This window comes from Mustela erminea, chromosome 1, assembly GCF_009829155.1.
Source record: "Mustela erminea isolate mMusErm1 chromosome 1, mMusErm1.Pri, whole genome shotgun sequence".
NCBI lineage: Eukaryota > Metazoa > Chordata > Mammalia > Carnivora > Mustelidae > Mustela > Mustela erminea.
In genome coordinates this window covers 9,476,712-9,497,706 of record NC_045614.1, presented here as the reverse complement: position 1 = coordinate 9,497,706, position 20,995 = coordinate 9,476,712, and the positions used below count along the sequence as shown (strand labels likewise).

General features: G+C 49.6%; 1 protein-coding gene across 23 annotated transcripts in view; it reads left to right on the top strand.

Annotated features, from left to right (window-relative positions):
* Positions 1-20,995, top strand: part of CACNA1A (calcium voltage-gated channel subunit alpha1 A) — a 286,232-nt gene that overhangs the window by 188,721 nt on the left and 76,516 nt on the right. For 18 of the 23 annotated variants that reach the window (XM_032312923.1, XM_032312820.1, XM_032312913.1 and 15 more), the window contains 11 exons: positions 356-459; positions 1,591-1,706; positions 2,808-2,864; positions 3,905-4,000; positions 10,576-10,785; positions 13,825-13,937; positions 15,141-15,253; positions 15,391-15,522; positions 15,818-15,890; positions 17,904-18,021; positions 18,181-18,248. In XM_032312923.1, the coding sequence (XP_032168814.1) occupies positions 356-459; positions 1,591-1,706; positions 2,808-2,864; positions 3,905-4,000; positions 10,576-10,785; positions 13,825-13,937; positions 15,141-15,253; positions 15,391-15,522; positions 15,818-15,890; positions 17,904-18,021; positions 18,181-18,248 (1,200 nt within the window). The remainder of the gene's footprint in view (positions 1-355; positions 460-1,590; positions 1,707-2,807; positions 2,865-3,904; positions 4,001-10,575; positions 10,786-13,824; positions 13,938-15,140; positions 15,254-15,390; positions 15,523-15,817; positions 15,891-17,903; positions 18,022-18,180; positions 18,249-20,995) is intronic. The other 5 variants (XM_032312798.1, XM_032312891.1, XM_032312880.1 and 2 more) reach the window with 2 other exon arrangements.

The window sequence follows — 20,995 nt, the reverse complement described above, 5'->3', positions numbered from 1 at the left end:
GAGTGTGACTATATCAGGGAGAAGGAGGGAACCAGGGGATAATTTCTACATTTTGATTGGGTTTTTTTTTCCTTCCTTTTTCCTGGAGTTTGGTCTGGGATATTCTCTTGAGTTTCATGCTGGTTCCTGGGTCCTGTGAGGCCTACATGCTTAAGAGGGGGCTTTGTCTGTCTAATGGTACCTCTGGGGTTTCCCCCACTAATTGATCCAGTTCCATTTCTCTCTCTATGCTTCCAGAGCTCCAGGACTCCACAGGCCAAGGATATTTGAGGGCAGAGCTCCCCCTTCTCCCACCTGTCAGGTCATACTTGAGTCCCATGAACTCTCACCTACTTTCCGTCCTCATTTCCCACAGAGCAACGATGCCTCAGGGAACACTTGGAACTGGTTGTACTTCATCCCCCTCATCATCATTGGCTCCTTTTTTATGCTGAACCTCGTGCTGGGTGTGCTGTCAGGGTAAGTCTCTGCTAGTCTCCTCATCCCACACCCCCTAACCATCTTCTGACCATAAAGAGACCATCAAACCTTTGTTTTCATTCTCCAGGCAGAAAATAGACCTTCCCTTGTCTTGGGTTAGCCAGGAAGTTACTAGCAAGTCAGGTACAGGTGCACAGGTTGTGCACTGCTAAAAGCGCCCAGGAAAAGGACTCATGAGGTCTGGATCCAGTCCAACATTAGCTCACAACATTGTACCCCTGGCATTGAGCAACCTCCACCCAGAGAAAGGGGAGGTTCTTTCCAATGCAGACCTCTCATTCAGAAGTCTTACCCAACCACAACCACCACACAAGAAACTTCTATAGAGCTTTACTTTTTATAACTTAATTTTTTTAAAAAACCAATAGATTGGGTTCCCTCTTCCCATTTTCCAAATATACTGTATATTTCAGTATACAATCAAACACGCATTTTCATGACACATAGTATCTGTTATCCCCAGGATTGAATGTGGGTTTGGAGATTGGGGGGCTTGATGATAAATAGGTGTTTGTTTTTTTTTTCTCATCACAAGAAGTCCAGGGGCTGGAATGGTGGCTCCATGGTGATGAGCCCCGGTTCATTCTAGCTTTCTACTCTGACATCCTTACTAGACAGAGGGTTTCAGTCTCATGGATGCCTCACGGTCTTAAGACAGCTGCCTCACACTCACAAGAGGGGCCACTGCACACTCCAAACATGAAGAAGAGAGAGGGAACAAAAAGTGGAAGGATATATTTATTTCAGGCTAGCCCAGAAATCTTCAGCTTATGTCTCATTGGCCTCACTTAAAAGAGGGCTGAAAATATTCTCCACTTGAGAGTATAGAGAATCAGAGTGGGGTACGCGGCCAGCAGTGGTTGGCATGGCATGGTTCTGTGGCTTTACTTTTTTCCTCTACCTGAGTGCAGTTGTTGGATAACGTGGGAAGCTGGCAGAAATACTCCCAACCCCTGTGGTGTTCTGATATCTCAGGAGACATGATTTCTCATGTTAAAGTCCACTGCCTGCCCTCCAGGGATTTCTGAACCCCCAAACACACACACACACACACACACACTCCCTAAAATGTCAACAACAACCACACCTGGCTCTTTCGTGCTTCTGCAGGGAGTTTGCCAAAGAAAGGGAGCGGGTGGAGAACCGGCGGGCTTTTCTGAAGCTCAGGAGGCAGCAGCAGATTGAACGAGAGCTCAATGGGTACATGGAGTGGATCTCAAAAGCAGGTGAGGCCTTCATTCCGAGAGTTTTGGAGCACACAGAGTCCTGCATGCAGCTCACCAGTGGGGGAAGGGAGGGCCCTGATGGCAGGAGAAAGAGGACCTGGTCAGGTGGCCTCGCTTCTCTGCAGCAGGCAATCGGGAACAGGGTAGAGAAACTTTCAGGGTGACACCAGGATAAGGTGTCACGTAATGGCTGAGGGACTTTTGGTTTACATCCCAGCTCTGCCACCTCCTAGCTGCGATGCTCACTTCTCTGCGCTCCAGTTTCCTTAGTTGTTAAGTGGAGATACAATAGCATCTCCCTTGCAGGGCTGGGGAGTGTGCAGTAAGAGCTTCCAAGCTAAGCCACCGAGCAAGGGCAGGGCCCAACACACAGTGGGTGCGTGTTTATTGGTTCAGCCATTCAGCAGACGTTTATGGAGCGCCTCCTGTGTATCAGGCACTGTTCCAGGCACTGAGGATATGGCAGTGACCAAAAGACCAAATCCTCACCCTTGGGGCTCCTAAATGTTCTACTGAAGGAGACAGAAAATAAACAAGGGCATTTGGTGTTGAGTGTTCCCCAATGCTGAGAAGAAGAATAAAACAGCGTAGGAAGTGGAAAAAAAGCTGGAGGAGGTGGGGTGGTCCGAACGAGGTGGTGTGGAAATAGCTGAGGAGTTGACGTTGGAGCAGAACCCAAAGGAAGCCTTGTGGATGTCTAATGAAGGGAGTTCCAGGCAGAGGAAATAGCAAGTGCAAAGGCCCTGAGGTGGGAGCAGCATCGAGTGATAGCCAGGAAACCGGTGTGGCTGGAGCAGAATATGTGCAGAGGAAAATGGGAGGAAGCAGGGACCGGGAGGTGACAGGGGCCACATCAGGCAAGGCCTGATAAAGGTCACGGTAAGGAAGCTGCGTTTCATTTTGAGGGAGGTGGTGTTGGCTGCAGTGAGACTGGGAGTCTGGAAGAACAGAGCAGCACATTTGTAGCTGGTTGAGTTGCCTCAATCAGCAAGAGGAGAAGGAAGGTGGCTGGGCAGACCCTTCTCCTTCCTGATCCAAGGGAACCCAGCCCAGGAGGGGCCTGCAGGCGCTGGAGCTTAACTATGTGCTCTTCCTCTTTAGAAGAGGTGATCCTCGCGGAGGATGAAACCGACGGGGAGCAGAGGCATCCCTTTGATGGTAACTGCTCTGAACCTGGCTCGGGGTGTGGGGGTGGATCCCAGGGGAGACTACAGCAGCCAGTGCTGGGGGAACAGACTATTTGGTTCTAAGAGGCCTCCAGGGAATAGATACTCAGGGCCCACGTGACTCCAAGAACAAACATAAGATCAGGTCAGGACCAAGGAAGACACAAGCATGGTGCAAATCTGCTTCTTGGGGGCATTTCAGGACCTTGGTGTAGGCTTTACATTTTCTGACCTGCCCTTTGTGCTTGAGTCAGGTGCCTCAGTCTTCCTCATCCATCAAATGGGTACAAGAGTAATAATACCTACCTCACCAGATTGTTTATGGAGATTGCATTAATGCTTGCAAATAGAATGCCTGCTACAGCGCCTGGCCCAGGGTCAGCCCCATCTGTGTTCGCTAAATAGATCAATAGCCAAGAATCCAGCTTACTATTCAGGACAGTCTCCCGTGTTAGAAATTTGGCTAGACAGAGCAAGGACTTTGGATTAAACAATACCAAGATTGAAAAGGAAGTAAAGGAGCTGGAGTTTGATCTCCATAGATTACAAAATTGATTTTACAATTTGGGGGGGAGAGGAAGAGATGGACTCATGGGGGGGTGTATGTGACTGAACTCACTGTCCCCTGGAGAGCTCGTGGGGAAGGAATAGAACTTAAATACTGAGCAAAGCCGTCCACAGTCCTATCCTGCCTAGCAAGTGTGCTGAAGGTGTGCTGCTTTCATGGGAGTCTTTGTATGTCTAGTCCCAGGCACCCCCAAAGGGGAAGGGTGGCTGAGAGCCCAAACTTAGACCGAACAGGACTCGGTTCTCATCTTTACCCCTGGGGCAAAGTCATGTGACATCCATGAGCCTCGGTCTCCACTTTTATAAAATGGGCATATTCTTACTTCCCACCAGCCCGGATGGCCACAAGGATTAGCTAACCCAACAACACATGGCAAGTCCCTGGTCCCAAGAACCCAAGGACACCGAGGTATGGTTCTTTTCTCAAAAAGGGTAACGTCTTTTTCTCTTGTCATGTTTCCATTGTTGGAGCTCTGCGGAGAGCCACCATAAAGAAGAGCAAGACAGACCTGCTCAACCCCGAGGAGGCTGAAGATCAGCTGGCCGACATCGCCTCTGTGGGTGAGTCCCTCCTGCCCCAGCCTGGCGCTCAACTCTCACTGATCGCAGGAAAGATGGGAGCTGGAAGCCTGGGAACCACGTTCCCTCGACTTGGGTCCCTCATCTGACCCCTTTGCACCTGGGTGTCCTGGGGCAGATGATACAATGACAGGAATAACAGCAGTGCCTATCTCCTAATCCCATTGTGAAAACTTAAAATAATCCACATTAAGCATTTAGCAGGGTGTCTGTCAGAGAATAAGCTCCCAGTCATGGTACTAGATGCCATTAGTATTCATTGAGGGGCTGCTGTTATTAGGTGCCCGTTGTGAACGAGACAGGAACCAAATCCCTACCCACGCGGAGCATGCAGTCCGTGTAGCACACGGAGGTTGAACAGATAATTACTGAAATAAACCTGTCATGGTAATGGTGCCGCAGAAGAGACGCCCTGGGTCCGGCCTGCTCTGGAAGAGTGGGGTGTGATCAGGGAAGGCTTCTCAGAGGAGGTGACACTGAAGCTGAGAACTGAAGGATGAGTAGGAGTTCGCCGTGGCAGTGAAAGCAGAGAGGACCATGGGAAAGGCTGTACTCGGTCTGTTGCTGTGGGGGCAAACACAAAGGGCAGTGTTTGAGGGGGAGGAGACATTTACCCTTTCCCGTGACTCTGAGGGGAGAAGTCATTTAAACTGTATGGCTGGAGGAAGGAAGAATGGAGGAGAGAGGGAGAGGTGGAGGAGGGAGAGAAGAAGAAGGAAGAAAAGAGAGACAAGGAAAAACTAGAGGCAGAGAAGCAGGAAGGTGAGGGGAGCCTGGGTGACTCAGTAGAGTACGTATCTCTTGATGCCGAGGTTGCGAGTTCGAGCCCCACGTTGGGTGCAGAGAGGACTTAAAAATAAAATATTCTGGGGCGCCTGGCTAAGTGTCCAACTCCTGATCTCAACCCCGATCATGATCTCAGGGTCCTGAGGTCGAGCCCCATAGCCGGCTCTGTGCTGAGCGTGGAGCACCCTTAAAATTTTCTCTCTCTCCCTCTGCCCCCCCAAAAAAACACAAGGAAGAGGAGAAGGGAATTTAACATACACACATAGCTCTAGTCCACAGGCACCAACTGTTCTATACTCTGCTGTTTTCACGCCACCCCAGTTTTTGACCTGAATGCTAAGTTTTGACATCATTCCCCCTGCAGTGCCCATACTCCAAAAGAGCGCTACACTATAGTTTGCTTGGCTGTGGTTCCGTCATATGGTGTTGGGAGTTGTTTCCAATTTTTGCCCCAACTAGAAGCACCGCGGCGAACATTGATACACAATTACTCCCCCCACCCTTTGGGCGTATTTCCTTGGGGATAATTACAGGATCAAAGATATTAACAGCTTTTCAACTCATTATTCACAGAGCCATTCTGAGTTTCCAAAGCACTGAACCCATTTATAAACCTGCCAAGTACTCATACGATCACGGATCCCTCCCCCCCACACCCCGGCCACTGCGTATTTTCCGTTTCATTTTCTTTCCCAGTGAAGTAAGTCTGTAATGATACCTTAAAGCTTGTTTTAATTTGCATTTTTTATTTCTAGCCAAAACACTCTTTTCCTTGTAATGATGAACCCGTCCTATTTCAACTTGTGGACTCTATCTGTTTCCCTCCTTCCAGCAAGTTCAAGAGCAGGAGCACTCTGTCGGTGCTCTGGGTATTTGATGGGTTCTGTCTGGCCCACACCTTTTGCCAATTAGGTTGCTTCCATTTTTTTTTTTTAACGTTTTGTTGTATTTTGATAGGCGGACACATTTTGTTCAGACCTCTTGTTTTAAATACCAGGTGCTAAAAAAAAAAAAAAATGGTATACTCAAGTCAGGATCTCCCCTATGGATAAGATTAGGCACCTGCTCTTAATTGATGGAGAAATTATTTTCATCAGTCATTCTAGAAAAAATGAAAAAGTGATACTACTCAGTGTTGGCAAGGATGTGGGGAAATGAGCATAGTCATATGCTGTTGGCAGGAGTGTAATCTGCAGTGTTTCTGATATATGGTTTGGTATTATTTAATTATAAATGTTTATATTCTTTGACCTGGCATTTCCACTTCAAAAGCATTTCTTCCATGTGTGCAAAAGGCCTATGCCTCTTCTCAACAGTGTTGTTTCTGGTGTTCAAAAGAGTGAAAACCAGGGGTGCCCGGGTGGCTCAGTCAGTGGAGCATGCGGCTCTTGATCTCAAGGTCGTGAGTTCGAGTCCCACATTAGGTGTAGAGCTTACTTAAAAATATAATTTTTTTTTTTTAAATGAAAACCATGGGGCACCTGGGTGGCTCAGTCGGCTAAGTATCTGGCTTCATTCAGGTTGTGATCTTAGGGTCCTGGGATCAAGCCCCACATCGGGCTCCCTGCCCAGTGGGGAATCTTCTCCCTCTCCTTCTGTAGCACCTCCTTTCTCATGTCTCTCTCTAGCTCTCTTTCTCTCTCTCCCTGTCAAATAAAGAAATAAAACAAAAAAATTTTTTAAAGAGGGAAAACCAGAAACAACCCACATGCCCAGAAATGGGTAAATGACTAAAGAAATTACATTATTTATACATGATGGACTATTACGTGGCCAGGAAAAAGAACAAGGTTTCTACTGGCATGGAAAAATGTTTGAAATCAATTTCTCAGTGGAAAAAGCAAGTTGCACAGCATTATATAAAATTTATGATCCCATTTTAAGAACAATATTAAGTATAAGAGCTACTTAATAAAAATGTGGAAATTGAAAAAAAATTTAATGTGGAATTTGGAGGATTGCAAGGGATTTTTATTTCTATGTGACATTTTTCTAAAACATACAAATTAGTGATGGGCATTACTTTTGAAATGAAAAAAGTAATTAGATAAGTTTAAGTTACTTAAAAGCGACAAAGACTAATTATGAGGAACCTAATGGCTGGCTGTGTGGGCTGGGAGGTATTTTGTTGTAAAGCAAAGAAAGCTTCATGAAGGAGGAGTTTTTAAACTGGGTTTTATGCAGAATGGGGTGCATGTATCCATTTATGAGGGCTGCCATATTTCAATAGCACAGACTGGGGGCTTAACAATAGAAATCTGATTTCTCACTGTTCTGGAGGTGAGAAGTCCAAACTAAAATCAAGATATTGGCAGGGCTGTGCTGCCCCTAAAGGCTTCAGGGGAGAATCTGTTCCCTGCCCCACGTGGCTTCTGGGAGTGTTGGGGATCCTTGGCTTCTATGTGCATTACTCGAGTCTCTGCCTCTGTTGCCACGTGGCCCTCCTGAGCACCTGTGTGGCTCTTTTCTTCTTATAAGGACACCAGTCAAGTGGGATTTGGGACCCACCCGAATCAAGTGTGACCTTGTCTTAACCTGATTACAACCGCGAAGACTCCTTCCAAGTAAGGTCGTGTTCTCGAGTACCAGGCATTAGGAGTTCAGCACATCTCTCTAAGACACACAGTCCAACCCACAACTTAGGCAGGACCTATTTCCATTTACAGAGAATTTTAAGGGCCGGTAAATTACCCAAATCCCCAGATCAAGCCTTGGTGGTGACAGACTGTTGTCCTCACCAGAGAACATTCTAGACTGCTACTGGCCACCTGTAGCTCTTGATCCCTTAAGTACAGCTGGTGAGAACCAAAATGTGCTTCATTCTAATACATCAGATCTGAAGTCCTAGTACCAAAAAAAAAAAAAAAAAAAAAGGTGTAAACTATCTCCTTAACATAGATTTATACTGATGCTATGCGGAAATTATAATATCTTGGATCTGTTGGGTTTCATAAAATCTCTTATATCTTTAAAGGGTGCCTTAAATTTTTAAGGGGCGCCTGGGTGGCTCTGTCATTAAGCATCTGCCTTCAGCTCAGGTCATGATCCCAGGGTTCTGGGTTCGAGCCCCGCACCAGGCTCCCTGCTTGGCGGGAAGCCTGCTTCTCTCCCTCTTCCATTCCCCCTGCTTGTGTTCCCTCTCTCACTGTGTCTTTCTCTGTCAAATATATAAAATCTTTTGGGACACCTGGTGGCTCAGTGGGTTGGGCCTCTGTCTTCGGCTCAGGTCATGGTCTCAGGCTCCTGGCATCGAGCCCCACATCGGGCTCTCTGCTCAGCAGGGAGCCTGCTTCCCCTCCTCTCTCTCTCTGCCTGCCTCTCTGCCTTCTTGTGATCTCTCTCTCTCTCTCTCTGTCAAATAAATTAAAAATCTTTAAAATATATATATATATAAAATCTTTTAAAAATGTATTTTTAAGATCTAAAGATTGCCCACAATTATAATTCCAGACCACAGAGAAAAATAAGAGATAAGGATGGTTCAAGGTGGAGCATGAAATACAACACAGATGACAATGCACAGGTACAATATAGCTAATAGAGACCTAGAATGTAGTAGGTGTTCAATTAACATTTGTTTCTCTCTCCCTTCTCGTGAGTGCTGGGATTGAGGGATGTGTCTCCAGGCCAGTGATCAGGAAAAACTTGCTCTATAAGTTGGTGCATGAACCAGATCCTCACTGTAGCTCTTGGGGTTATAGAAGATTATCATGGCCAATAAGCATACTGTGCCAGCATCATGCTAAGGTGCATTCCTCCCCACAGCTCTGCGAGGTAGGAAGTGTGGTTGTCTCCAGTTTACAGATTGAGACACTGGAGCCCCAAGATGCAAGGTGACTTGCCCAAGGTCATTTGGTGGTTGGTGAAAGAACCAACTTTTCAGCGTGGCTCCAGCAGGAGTAGGGGTGGGGACCCTCTTGCCCAGTGACTGAGCTCTACCCCAACTCTCTTTCTCTCCCTCCTCCCCACGGAGCATTCGAACCTGACCTGAGAACTTCAAGAGTCTCATTTCTCTCTGCCACACCCTGTGGATGCCTGCGGGTCTGGGCACACCTTCGGGAGCTGCAGAGACCGGGGCCAGAAATGTCCCAAGTGGGAAGGCCCTTGAAGAGCCACCCTGGGGTTCTCAATGCCTGTGAGGTCAGGCGGGTGATAGACCTGAGATTGGGGTCCAGCCACCATGCCTGGCCCGCTGCTGCTGAGTAGAATTTGGTGACCAGGAAGGAAGTGGCATCCTGCGAGATGTCTGCTGTGTCCCGTGCCTGCCTGGTGGGATGGGGTTGGTGCACAAGCCGCGTGGACGAACGCGTAACTGGACACATCAGCTAATGGATACGTGGGTCAGTGAACAAGCTGTGAACAGAGGAAGGAGTGAAGGAGCCAAAGCACAATAAACAAACAAATGAGTGCCACTGAACGTTTTCAAGAAGAAATCATTTAGAAGATTAAAACAACTCATCCAAAACCGAGCTCCGAACCGCCCCACAAACCCGTCCACACTCACTGCATGGCAGCTCTGTCCCTCCAGGGGCTCAGCCCCAAAACCTTGGCTCCTCCCTTTCTCTCATACCCACCCTTGATCCCGCAGTGGATGTTGACATCTCCGTTGAGTAACACATCCCTAATCTGCCCACTCTTCTGCTTTCTCTGCCACCTTGGAGCCAAGTGGCGTCATTGCTGGCCTGGACCAGGGCTGTCGCCTCCTCTCTGTTCCTGCCCTGGCCTTCCACAGTCTGTTTCCCCCATGGCTGCCCAGGGGTGCTTGTGAGCACCTGAGTCGGGTCCCGTCCCTCCTCTGCTCAGACCTCTGGGGTCCTCATCTCATTCAGAGCAAAAGCCCAAGTTCTCGGCACAGCCCATAATGCACTGCTTGTTCCACACTGTCCTCTTCCTGTCCTAACCACCTCCTTCTCTCCCCCCCAACCACTCCGCTCCAGCCATACTGGTTTCCAGATGCCACTCCCCAAATATGCCAGGAGGCATATTTCTGCCTCAAGACCTGTTAACTCTTCCTACATTACTGAGATGATTTAGGTCAACACCTTCACCTTGACCGCTTGACTTAATATGGCAGATTGCCCCATGGCCCTTCCTGGGGTTCCCCATCCCGTTACACTACTGTTTGTTTTTCCCCCAAAGTATTTTATAACTTCCCTCACACTACTAATTTACTTTTTATTGTATTTGCTGTCTCTCTCCCCAAATGGAGATTGGACCCAGAAAGCCAGGGCTCTGTCTGTTAACTAGTGTATCTGGAACACCTAGAAGAGAGTCTGGCACATAGTAGATGTTCCACAAGTAAAAGTATATGCAGGCAGATCCCTTGGAGGCTCATTCCTCGGTGATCATGCCTAAAGTGAGGTGTCCATGAAAACTAGGGTCCGATTCACACCTCTTCCGGGAGGCCTCCCGAGCTTGAAGCTCTGCTGCTTGCCTCTGCACTGAGGGTCCTGAGCTCGTTCCTCATCCCCCCCTGTGGTATGACCCCCAGAATCATCAGATGTGACCAGGAGAAGGAGACACAGAAAGTTGACTCCATCAGCGAAGAGCCCTCTGCCTACCCCCGACATCCAGAGCGCTCGTTGGGTATTTCCGCCTTCCTCTTAGCTCCATCTCTGGAAAGCTAAGCCCTGGGTCATGATCATTCCCTCGGGCCAGAGTGCTCACAGGGGAGGCTAATGGATCCCCTGGCCAGATTCCGTGCCTGGGCCGCACATCAGTTAATTTCCTCCACAGGAACACCCTGACATTCTCCATCCTTTCCTTGGCAGGGTCTCCCTTCGCCCGAGCCAGCATTAAAAGTGCCAAGCTGGAGAACTCGACTTTTTTTCACAAAAAGGAGAGGAGGATGCGTTTCTACATCCGCCGCATGGTCAAAACTCAGGCCTTCTACTGGACTGTGCTCAGTCTGGTAGCCCTCAACACGCTCTGTGTTGCTATTGTTCACTACAACCAGCCCGAGTGGCTCTCCGACTTCCTCTGTGAGTACCACCCAGCCCTGCCCCCGCCCGCTCCCTAATCCCTTCCATAAACCTTTTCCCCTTGTCCTTCTCCCGTGGCGTGTGTTCCTTCCTTGGCTCATGTTGAACCTGTCCTTTCAATTGGATGTGTCTGTAACTGCTACCACAATATCAGAGCCCAACTCCTTTGGGCCTGGGGGCTGGAAGCTGGAATTCGGGCCACCAAATACTGCAGTGGTGCTTTTTTAGGAGAGAGCCATAGGGGTGAGAGGGGCATTGGAAGAGAGACAGAAAAGGGTTGAGACCACAGGACAGCCAGATAGAGACAGAAACACACATCTAACTAATGGGCATATTTCTGAGGATGTTAAAATAAGTAATTTGTGGTTGAGAGATGGGGATGCTTTAGGGACAAAGAGTGGCCCTTATGTTGTCCCCAATCTCTCTACTCATTTCTGACACTCCCGGCTTCTGTCCTCTTCTTTCAAACCTTCTGCCTTTCCTCTCTTGCCCTTTTTGACTTCCTTAAACCTGGAATTCATTTCTAGAAGATCTCCTCCAACAAGTGTGAGGGCCTCTTTCTCCTTCAGTGGATACAAGAACCCCTAAGGAAGGCTTTGCCCCACTGGGCCTATTCCCAGATTCCAGGAGTTAGCATAAGACAGTATCAGAGTCAATGGCCAGGTGGGGGTAAGGAGTAGCAGTGAAAGGTAGGGAGACTTCTGACTAGGATTTAAAAAACAAAGAGTTCTGAGGAATCAATAAGAATAGTGTCTGGGCAGTGCGGAAGGCAAGTCCATGCCCTGGCTCTGACTTCTGAACCCTAAGAGAAGATTTCCCTAAACCTTTTTGCCTGCTGGCTACTCTCCTCCTGCATGTTTGTGAACTTAGGTCTGTGGCTTCTTTCCCCTTCTGACCTGATTTGGAATTCACCCAGACAGCCACTGGAGGTAGTCTAATCTTCAGGCTAGAGAGGCCCGGAAGCCTGGTCCAGGTCATTGTTTCCTTGTAACCTTTCTTGTTCTCAGTCACATTTGTTGACCCCTCAGGACACCCCCCAGGGACAAGCTCTCCTTCTGAGAGCCCTGACCTAGTTCCAACCTTAGTAATTGCTTTGGTCCCCCTGGAGTCTTACAAATGAGGACTCTTTACTTCTTGTTTTAACCTCTTCTGTAGTCTATTTTTAATCTCCTATATTCTCCACACTAATCACTTTGCTCTGTCTGTCCTGGTTCAGGAGCAGGGGGTTGGAACTTCCTGCCCTGGGACTCTGTGTCTGTAATGGTCCTCTAATTATCCCCAGTTGAGAAAACTGAGACACAGAGAGGTTAAGTAACTTGCCCAGGGTCACACAGCTAGTAAGTGACAAAGCCAGGATTTGAACCTAGAATCCAAGTTGTGTCTGATGACAGATCCCTTCCCTGGTCACCAGGTGACCTGGATTCTCAGTGTCTGCACTGCTCCTAACTCATCATGTGACCCCGGACAAGTCACTCCCATCATCCATCAATTGAAAGCATCTTCAGTTATAAAGCACCCTTTTTTTTTTTATTTGCTGCTAGGAAATAAAGCAGTGCTACCATCTTAAACTGGGACATGTCAATTTTAAGATATACCCTGAATTCACAGGTGTCAAACTGAACAGAAGTGTTTGTCTTGGAATCAGTGAAATGTGGTAGTTTCTTGGGGTCTTGAATTTCTCATCTGGAAATTGGAGTTGACGGCCCTGAAAGTTCTTCCAGACCCACCAGTGCTATAGACAATTCTCTCAGGTCTTGTGCATTGCCAGAAATCAGGTTTCCATGGTAACTGGGAAGCAAGCACCTCAGAAACTCTTAAGTACTCCCAGAGTTGTTTCTGGTGGTTCTTAGAATACACCAGATGTTGTAGACATATTTCCCTCACTGATATCTTGGCCTGATGATCCTGGAGACCCTGATTTCCTTCAGATCCTAGGAGCTCCCTTGAGTCCAAAAAACTAAGGGGAAGTTTCAATCAGGAATGAGTATGAAGGACCTTGACAGTTCAAACCATCTCTTAAAAGAATGGTATAATAAATACCCTTGACTTTCAAACAGAATTAGTTATGTGACCAAAATTGACATTCTTGGAAGTTTGGGTCCTCCAGCTTCCTTTTTATGTTTTCTTCCCCTCAGACCCCGCCATATCCCCCCTTCCCATCCACTGGGTGAGTATCCATACCCTTCCTGATGACTCATCTTCCCACCCTACCAAGAAAGCTCTCTGAGAAAGGGTCCTGAAATTAGCCATGTCTTTGCTGGAGCAAACAAATTACCCTTATGTTACCTCTCCCCAGGGCATTTACACCATTATGCCTTCTCAACAAAGAACAAGAATGCTTTATCTTGTTCAAGACTTTTAGACATCAGTCAGACAGGATTTTTCCAGGGGACCTCAGATGGGTTTTCCAAGTTGGTAGAAAAGCTGTACCTTAGATGGGCTGCCCTTGAATCTCCAGCTAAATCCCCGACACAAGGATTACTAAAAGGACACCATTATGATTTCTATTTCTATTTTTCCTTTCAAGCTCAGGAATATAAAAGGGGATTGATCATCATTCTTAGATTATGACACACTAGCATCCTGGGACCATTGTTATTTTATTAGCTAGTCAGTTAGTTTGTTAGTTCATTAGTTTTAAAAACATGGTAAGCACCCAGGAACCCACCAGCCATCACAAAACCTAGGTCCTTGGCCATGTCCCATGTCCAGCTGTTATCACTGAACCAGGGCAAAAACTACAAGGTGGAAAGCCACGGAACTTTTCTTCACTCCTTTTTAAGATTAGTCAGGCCATGGTGGGTTGGAGGGCGGGGGGTGAGCAATTGTTGTTCTCCCCTTTAACAGAGGAGAAACTGAGCCCCGTGGAAAGGAAGCCTTGCATAGTCTTTGGCTGAGGCCACCAACAACTGTCCTCTGTCCCTGCCTCCCAGGCCAGAGCAGGACAGGATAGCTATTAACAGGAAAGTCAAAGCCACGGGGAACCACCCCCACCCCACAAACCTAACCTCCTCTCTGTTTCCCCCCACTCCTTTCTAGACTATGCAGAATTCATTTTCTTAGGACTCTTTATGTCCGAAATGTTTATAAAAATGTACGGGCTTGGGACGCGGCCTTACTTCCACTCTTCCTTCAACTGCTTTGACTGTGGGGTAAGTGCTCTGGTTGGTAAGGAATTCATTTCTGCAGCTCCTACCTAGCACGGCTGAGGCCTGGGGACATCAGAAAGGGAAGGATAGGGGTCATCCCTGGATGCGAGAGCCTCAGCTGAATGCAGAAGGAATGAGAGGGCAATCCCAAATATTGGTGGAGATGCAGAGCTCCCAAAATATTTAGCCAACTGCCAGTGGGAGGGAGGTGTGCAGACCTTCCTTTGCAGGGGAGACTTGGCGATTCTAGGGGTTCATGCAAGAGCAACTCACAAGAATGATCTGTGTGGCTGTGTTTGTAACAGTCCCAAACCGAATCATGCAACATCCCTTTACAGTAGCACGGATAAATAAACAAGTTGTGACTTAGCCATATAATCGAATTCTCCACGGGGATGAGAGACAACCAGCAACAGTCACACCCAACAGCTGGGTGAATTTCACCTGCATGGTATTGCACAAAAGGAGGCAGACCCTGACAAAAATCAGTCCGTACAGCATGTTTCTGCCCATGGGAGTTCAAATGGATAAAATTAAAGTGTATTGGCTAGGGATGATGCTTGAAAACTTTAAAAAGGCAAGGACCTCGAAAACATTATGCTAAGTGAAAGAAGCCAGACCCAAAAGGTCACATACTGCATAATTCCATTTAAATGAAATGTCCAGAACAGGCAAATCCATTGAGACCGGAAGCAGATTAGTGGTTACTGGGGCGGTGGAGGGATGGGGGCAGTGCTCATGGGGTTGGACTCCCTTTTGGAGGCGATGAAAATATTTTGGTAACTAGAGAGAAGTGAAGGTCACATAACTCTGTGAATGTGCTAAATGCCACTGAGTTGCGTGCTGCAGATGGTGAGTTTTGTCTTATGTGAATTTCACTTCCATTTTTTAAAGATGCTAGGAAATGGTTATTACAAAATTCAGGATGGTGGTTATCTCTAGGGGTCTCTCGAGGCTTCTGGGGTGTTGACATGTCCTATTTCTTAATGGAGATGGAAGTTACATGGATCTTCACTTTGCAGTTGTGCATTTCAGGAATTCTTTGCTCGGTGTGACCTATTAATCAACTTCAAGAAAGGGATGAGAGGAGTCTGAGACCCTCCCCCTGTTTCCATCCAGGGGCTAGCTTGGTTGGATTCCTGCAAGCTTTAGAGCCAGGGCATGTTTTCAAGGTCCCTGGACACAAGACCAGGTTCTCTGTTCTAGGTTATCATCGGGAGCATCTTCGAGGTCATCTGGGCTGTCATAAAACCCGGCACATCCTTTGGAATCAGCGTGTTACGAGCCCTCAGGTTATTGCGTATTTTCAAAGTCACAAAGTAAGTCCTTGAAGCTCCCTGGCATCCCATCAGGGGTGGGGATGGGGACCAGGGCTGGAGCCCCCTCCAACGCGGTGGGAAGTGGGCTCAGCTCTCCTGTCCTCACCACCCCTCCCCCACCTGGCCGCTGTTGGCAGGTACTGGGCATCTCTCAGGAACCTGGTCGTCTCTCTTCTCAACTCCATGAAATCTATCATCAGCCTGTTGTTCCTCCTTTTCCTGTTCATCGTTGTCTTCGCCCTTTTGGGAATGCAACTCTTTGGCGGCCAGTAAGTGCTGAGCAGATTCCCCGACTTCTGCTTGCCTCAGGTCAAGTGTCCCCAGACCCAGGTCCAAAGCATCCAGAGACTCAGGCTCACCTCCATCCCTCAGACCACCCTCCGCATGGCCTCGATGTCCAATGCACTCACCCCGGGGTACCAGTCAGGGGCCCCGGGTACCAGTCAGGGGGTCCTTCTGGAGAACAGAGATGCTGGAGATGTTGCCCTGGAGACAGGAGGCTGAGCCAAGCCCTCAGAGCACCCAGGGTGGGGCCAATGTGAAATGCGTGTGTCCTCCCTGCAGGTTTAATTTTGATGAGGGGACTCCTCCTACCAACTTCGACACTTTTCCAGCAGCAATAATGACAGTGTTTCAGGTACGGTCTTCACCCAGCCCCACGGGAGATGCCCCTGGTGTCAAAAGTTTAACGCTCCCATTCAGTATACAAGGGGCTTCCTTAAATCCCTCTTTCTCTGCTTTGCCTTGCCCCTCTATTTTAAAATACAGGTTTTATCATTAATTCAGATATGGTGAGGCCAACAGATCAGTGGACCACTGCCATTGGACAGACAGCTTGTTATACTTGCAGAACCCAAGAGAGGGAGTACATGCTTGCCACACAGGGCCACACCGGGAAGCCCCAGGGTGGGTCAGGAAGGAAAGGGAGGGGGAACACGAACCCAAGGCTTTGACTGTGGTTTCTGCAAGAGGGATCGGCGAGGCAGGCTAAGCAGATTCAGAATTGGCTAGTTTGAATGATCTCAGTGGGCTCTGGGCATCAGGGCTGTCTTGCTTGGGTTGGCTGGTACCTGCCCTGAGTGCCTAGGGCAGGGGATTTGGGGCTCTAAGTGTAAGAGCGTCTGGAGAAAGTGGTTGGGAGTACAGGCTCTGGATTGACTGGTTTGCATTTGAGAAGTGTGCTCACAAGCAAGTTGATTACTCTTTGTAGGAATTAGCCAGCCCTAACTCCCTCCAAGGTCAGCAAGCCACGGCCCCCCTTGTCAAAGCATCAGAATAGAGGAAGTAAAAGACAGAAGGTAGCAATAGGCCCATCCTCCTCAGATTGGAAGACATCCTGATCCCATATTCTAAGGCAAATAGACCTTTGAGTGGTCTCCCCAAACCAACTTCTGCACCGACGTGGACATATGCCCTGACATCTGGGACTATCCTGGCTGGGACCTCCAGAGCCTTTCTGGTAGTTTCTGCCTCTTTGGGGTGAGGGGGACAGAGAGTATATGGAAAGTATGACCTCACTCTCTCCCACTTCTGGGAGGGTAATTTCTAAATGAGACCCCCTAGATCAGGGTTGGAAAAGGGCAACCGTCCATGAAGTTCTGAGCCCCCATATGCATGACTGTTAGCAGCTGTAATCACCACCCATGTATTTTTAGCACAGGGCTTCTTGTCCAAGAGGGATTCTGTCCTCCAGGGACACTTGGAAGTTCTGGAAGCACTACTGGGTGTCACAGCTCTGGGGGAGGGATGCTGCAGGCCTCTGGTGGGTGGAGGCCAGGGCCGTGGCTCAGCTCCCCACCGTACACAGGACAGCCCCCCCGCAGAGAGTGACCCAGCCCCAAATGTCAGCAGCACCGAGGCTGAGAAGCCTGCATTAACGGATTGACATTTTTGGACTTCTTTCATATTTACTTTATCCTAATGAAAATATTATAAAGGAGGGAAGCTGGATTTTTTTTTTTTTTCCAATGAGCATGGCTGTCCCCTCAATGCATCCCATAAGCATCTGGGTAACTTATCTTAGTTCCTGCATCCCTGTACCTCATGTGTCCTCTGGTCACTGGCTCCCGCCCTGCCCCCAGGCCCCGCAGTCCAGAAGGACCAGTGACTATGTGGTTTAAGTGACAGAGCTTGGGAGGCTGGAAGTGCGTGACCAGGGCGCTCACGGGGTCTGTTCCTGGGTAGGACTCTCTTCCTGGTTTATAGATGGTCATCTTCTCATCTGGCCCAGAGAGAGAGACAGAGCGTGTTCTCTGGTGTCTATTCTTAGAAAGAACAGCGCCGATCCTATCCCGAGAGACCCACCAGCGTGTGACCTCACCTACCCCATCCCCAAATACTGTCCCATCAGGGCTGAGAGCTTCAAGCAGTGCATTTAAGGGGCACAGCTCCCATCTGTAACAAATCCCTTATCGCACCAGGGAAGACAGAGTTGCAGAAAGATTTGTGGCTCCCCCAAGGTCACCTTTTCCTAGAAGCCGGGCAGAGGGCCCTCAGGACAGGGATGGCCCTTCCCACTCACAAACGAGATGAGGACCCCCCACACACACCTAAGACGAGGGCCCAGGGAGAGCCACCGCAGGCAGGTTCCAGCCCCCCAGCTTCGTCTCCGCGCGAGGAGCTGGCTGTGTGTTTCTCCATCCCCTTTCAGATCCTGACGGGCGAAGACTGGAATGAGGTCATGTATGACGGTATCAAGTCTCAGGGGGGTGTGCAGGGCGGCATGGTGTTCTCCATCTACTTCATCGTGCTGACGCTCTTCGGGAACTGTATCCTCCGTGGGGGGAGGTGGGGCAGGCCTGGGCGGCTGGTGGAGCAGGTGGGTGGCATGGAGAGGGTGCTGGGGTGGGGGGGGGGGTAGTTACCCGGGAGGTTCCGAGTAGCCAGGGTCCCAGTGGCGGTGCTTTCCCTGACTCCAGCGCCTGCAGACACCCTCCTGAATGTGTTCTTAGCCATCGCGGTGGACAATTTGGCCAACGCCCAGGAGCTCACCAAGGTGGAGTTGGTGGGAGAACGTTTCTCCCTGTGGCAAAGTTACCACCCGCTCGTGGCAGATCAGGACTGGGCTGGGCGTGGGGGCTGTGGACAGGGTTAGAGCTTTCGCCCTGGATGCCCTGGGCCAGGGAGGAGGCCCACCCTCTCCCCGAAACAGACTGTCCCGCACCAAGCGGATTCCACAACAGAGGAGGTGGAAGGCAGTTAAGGTAGCAGGTCTGCCGCAGGAAACAGATGGCAGGCTCCACTGGAGTGCCCCTTAGAGGGAGCGGGCGGCATCAAGGGACCTCCAAGGAATGGTGTAGCCCCCCGGCTAGCAGGCACTGTCACCACCCTAGAGCTGAAAGGATAGAACAGATGGACTAGAACCTGCATAGGGTCCTGAGGCTCAATGCCTGAACCCGGGAGCTTGGGAGCTGGCCAGACTTTGCCTCCAAGTGACTGGAGTAAAGAATTAATTGATGCTTACAGTGCCGGGCATTGCTGCCATCTCCCTTTTACAGAAGGGGAAACTGAGGCTCAGAAAGGCAAAGTCACTGGCCCCAGATGGTAGGATAATAACAGGCACTATTTATAGCATCACACAACGCATGTCAGGCACTCAACCCGGTTCTTGCTATACAGTAAGTGCTCAATAAAGGAAGCCTGTGTTAGTCACGAGGCACGATCTGGCCCTAGAGCTTTCACTGGACAGAGCTCGTAAAAGGAAGGCTGGGAATCTAGGCCTGGCAAGCTCTAGAACCTGAGCTTTCTACTACAGGCTCTGCTGGCTTTAGCTGGAGCCCCAGCTGGAGCAGGAAAAGATACAAAGTAACAACCACAGTGAGAGATGGGGATTTACTCTGCTTCCCATTTCATAGATGGGAAAGCTGAGGTCTAGAGGGGTTCAGTGGCCTTGCTGCATAGCTAGGAGCTGAGAAAGGAGAGATGTGATGCCCTCAAGGAGCAGAAATGAAGGAAGAGCAGAGGAAAATGAAGTCAGGAGACAATTTTGGGAGACGGGGCTCAGAGCCATCCATGCGAGAAGTCCAGTTTTCAGTCCTATCAGTAATGTTGAATTGCCCTGGGCAAAACTTTCTGGTGGATGCCCCCTTCGAGCAGCTTCACACTTCACTGGTACTCGGGTCCAGCTCAGCTAGGCACAGAGGAGGCAACATAACTTTCAGTCACACAGCTCACCGCCCTGGGATAGCCCATGAGCAGGGCCCTGGGGAATGGTTATACAGGTTGTGCATTGCACAAAGGAAGCCAGGCACCTATTTTTGCAATTTGAAAGGAGGGTGTTGGGAAACCGCCCCATCCCATTAAGAGAACATGTGCAGAGCCTTCCTGTCCGCCCAGGAGGGCCAGGCCTAGGGCATCCCTCTGCTTCACGGCCCCATCTCCCAAGCCTCGAGGTGTTGAACCGAATTGAGTGGACGCTGCCAAACCCTCCATCTGTTGGCCCTGGCAGGAGGGAGAGAGAGTTTCCCGGGCCCCGCTCCAAAAGGGGGGGGAATCGGAAGTCTCTGCTACCCCAAGCACACGGCCCCGGGCCTGGTCACCATGGTGCTGGCTGGCTGCAGGGGCTGATCAGACCTTGTGCTCATCCAGGTTCCATGAACCTATCCTCAGAGGTTGTCTCCGGGAGCGGGTGCGTCGGGAGGCTGGGAGCCGGGGAGCAAGAGAGGCAAGACGGTCTTTGGAGAACGGACATTCTCTTCCAGACCCACAGTGATTCCTTCATTTATTCCACAAGCATTTCTTGGGTCTTTCATACGAGGCAGGTACCCTGCTAAGCCTCTGGGGTGTTTCATCTCATTGAATCTTCACAGAAACCCCAAGAAGCAAGTTTACAGACTGTGTCATTCATCCAAAAGCATTTATCGAGCACCTACTGTGGGCATGGCCTGTTCTAGGAGCCAAAGACGTGGCAGTGAACAGAAGAAGCAGAAATCCGCCCCCCCCCCTCACTGGGGCTGATATTCCAGCGGGAGAGACAGACAAGAAAGAAATTTGTCAGATGGGGAGAAGTGCCGGGGAGATGAGGAAGGGAGGGAAAGTTGGGGAGAGTAGAAATTTTAGGTGAGGCTGGTGAGGCCTGGAGAGGAGAGGCAACTTGCCTGACACCAACAGTAAGCAGAGGAGCTGGGGTCTGAAGCCAGGTGGGTCTAGAACTTGCATTCTTTGCCACATTCCCGGCTGCTTAAACTTGACCCATGCTTGATACTCACCCGCGCGCTTGTTGAAGATGCAGACTCCAAGGCCCAGTCCGGGCTCTCCCGGGGGCCTGGGAGTCTGCATTTGCAGTGCCACTAAGGCGGGTGGTCCAGGGACTGGGCTCTGAGAAATGCTGAGTGAGGTGCCAAGGAGGAAGGGAGGCCTTATGAGGAGGGGTGGCCGGCCGGGTCCCACCTCCGTGTTGTCACTGGCAGAGTGTCCTGATCTGACCACTTCCCAGGTGGTAAGGTTGCTGCTTGCCCCAGAGACCCCCGCACAGGGGGAGAGGCGCCCTGCCGTCAGCATGACTCTTCTTACGGGTGGGTTCATCTCTGGCCATTTCTTTCTCGTTGCTTTTTCTTTGCTTTTTCTTTGTTGGCTTTTCTGTTTTACGAATGAGGCCCTGCATGAAGGCTGAAGAAGGATTTAAAGCCCCAAAACATCTTTTTCTGTATGTATTTTTAAAACCTCTTCCCCCATCCTCCTCCTGTCTGAACCTAACCGGCTGAGAACATAAGCTCCTCTCCTGATTCCCCTTCTGGAGGCTGT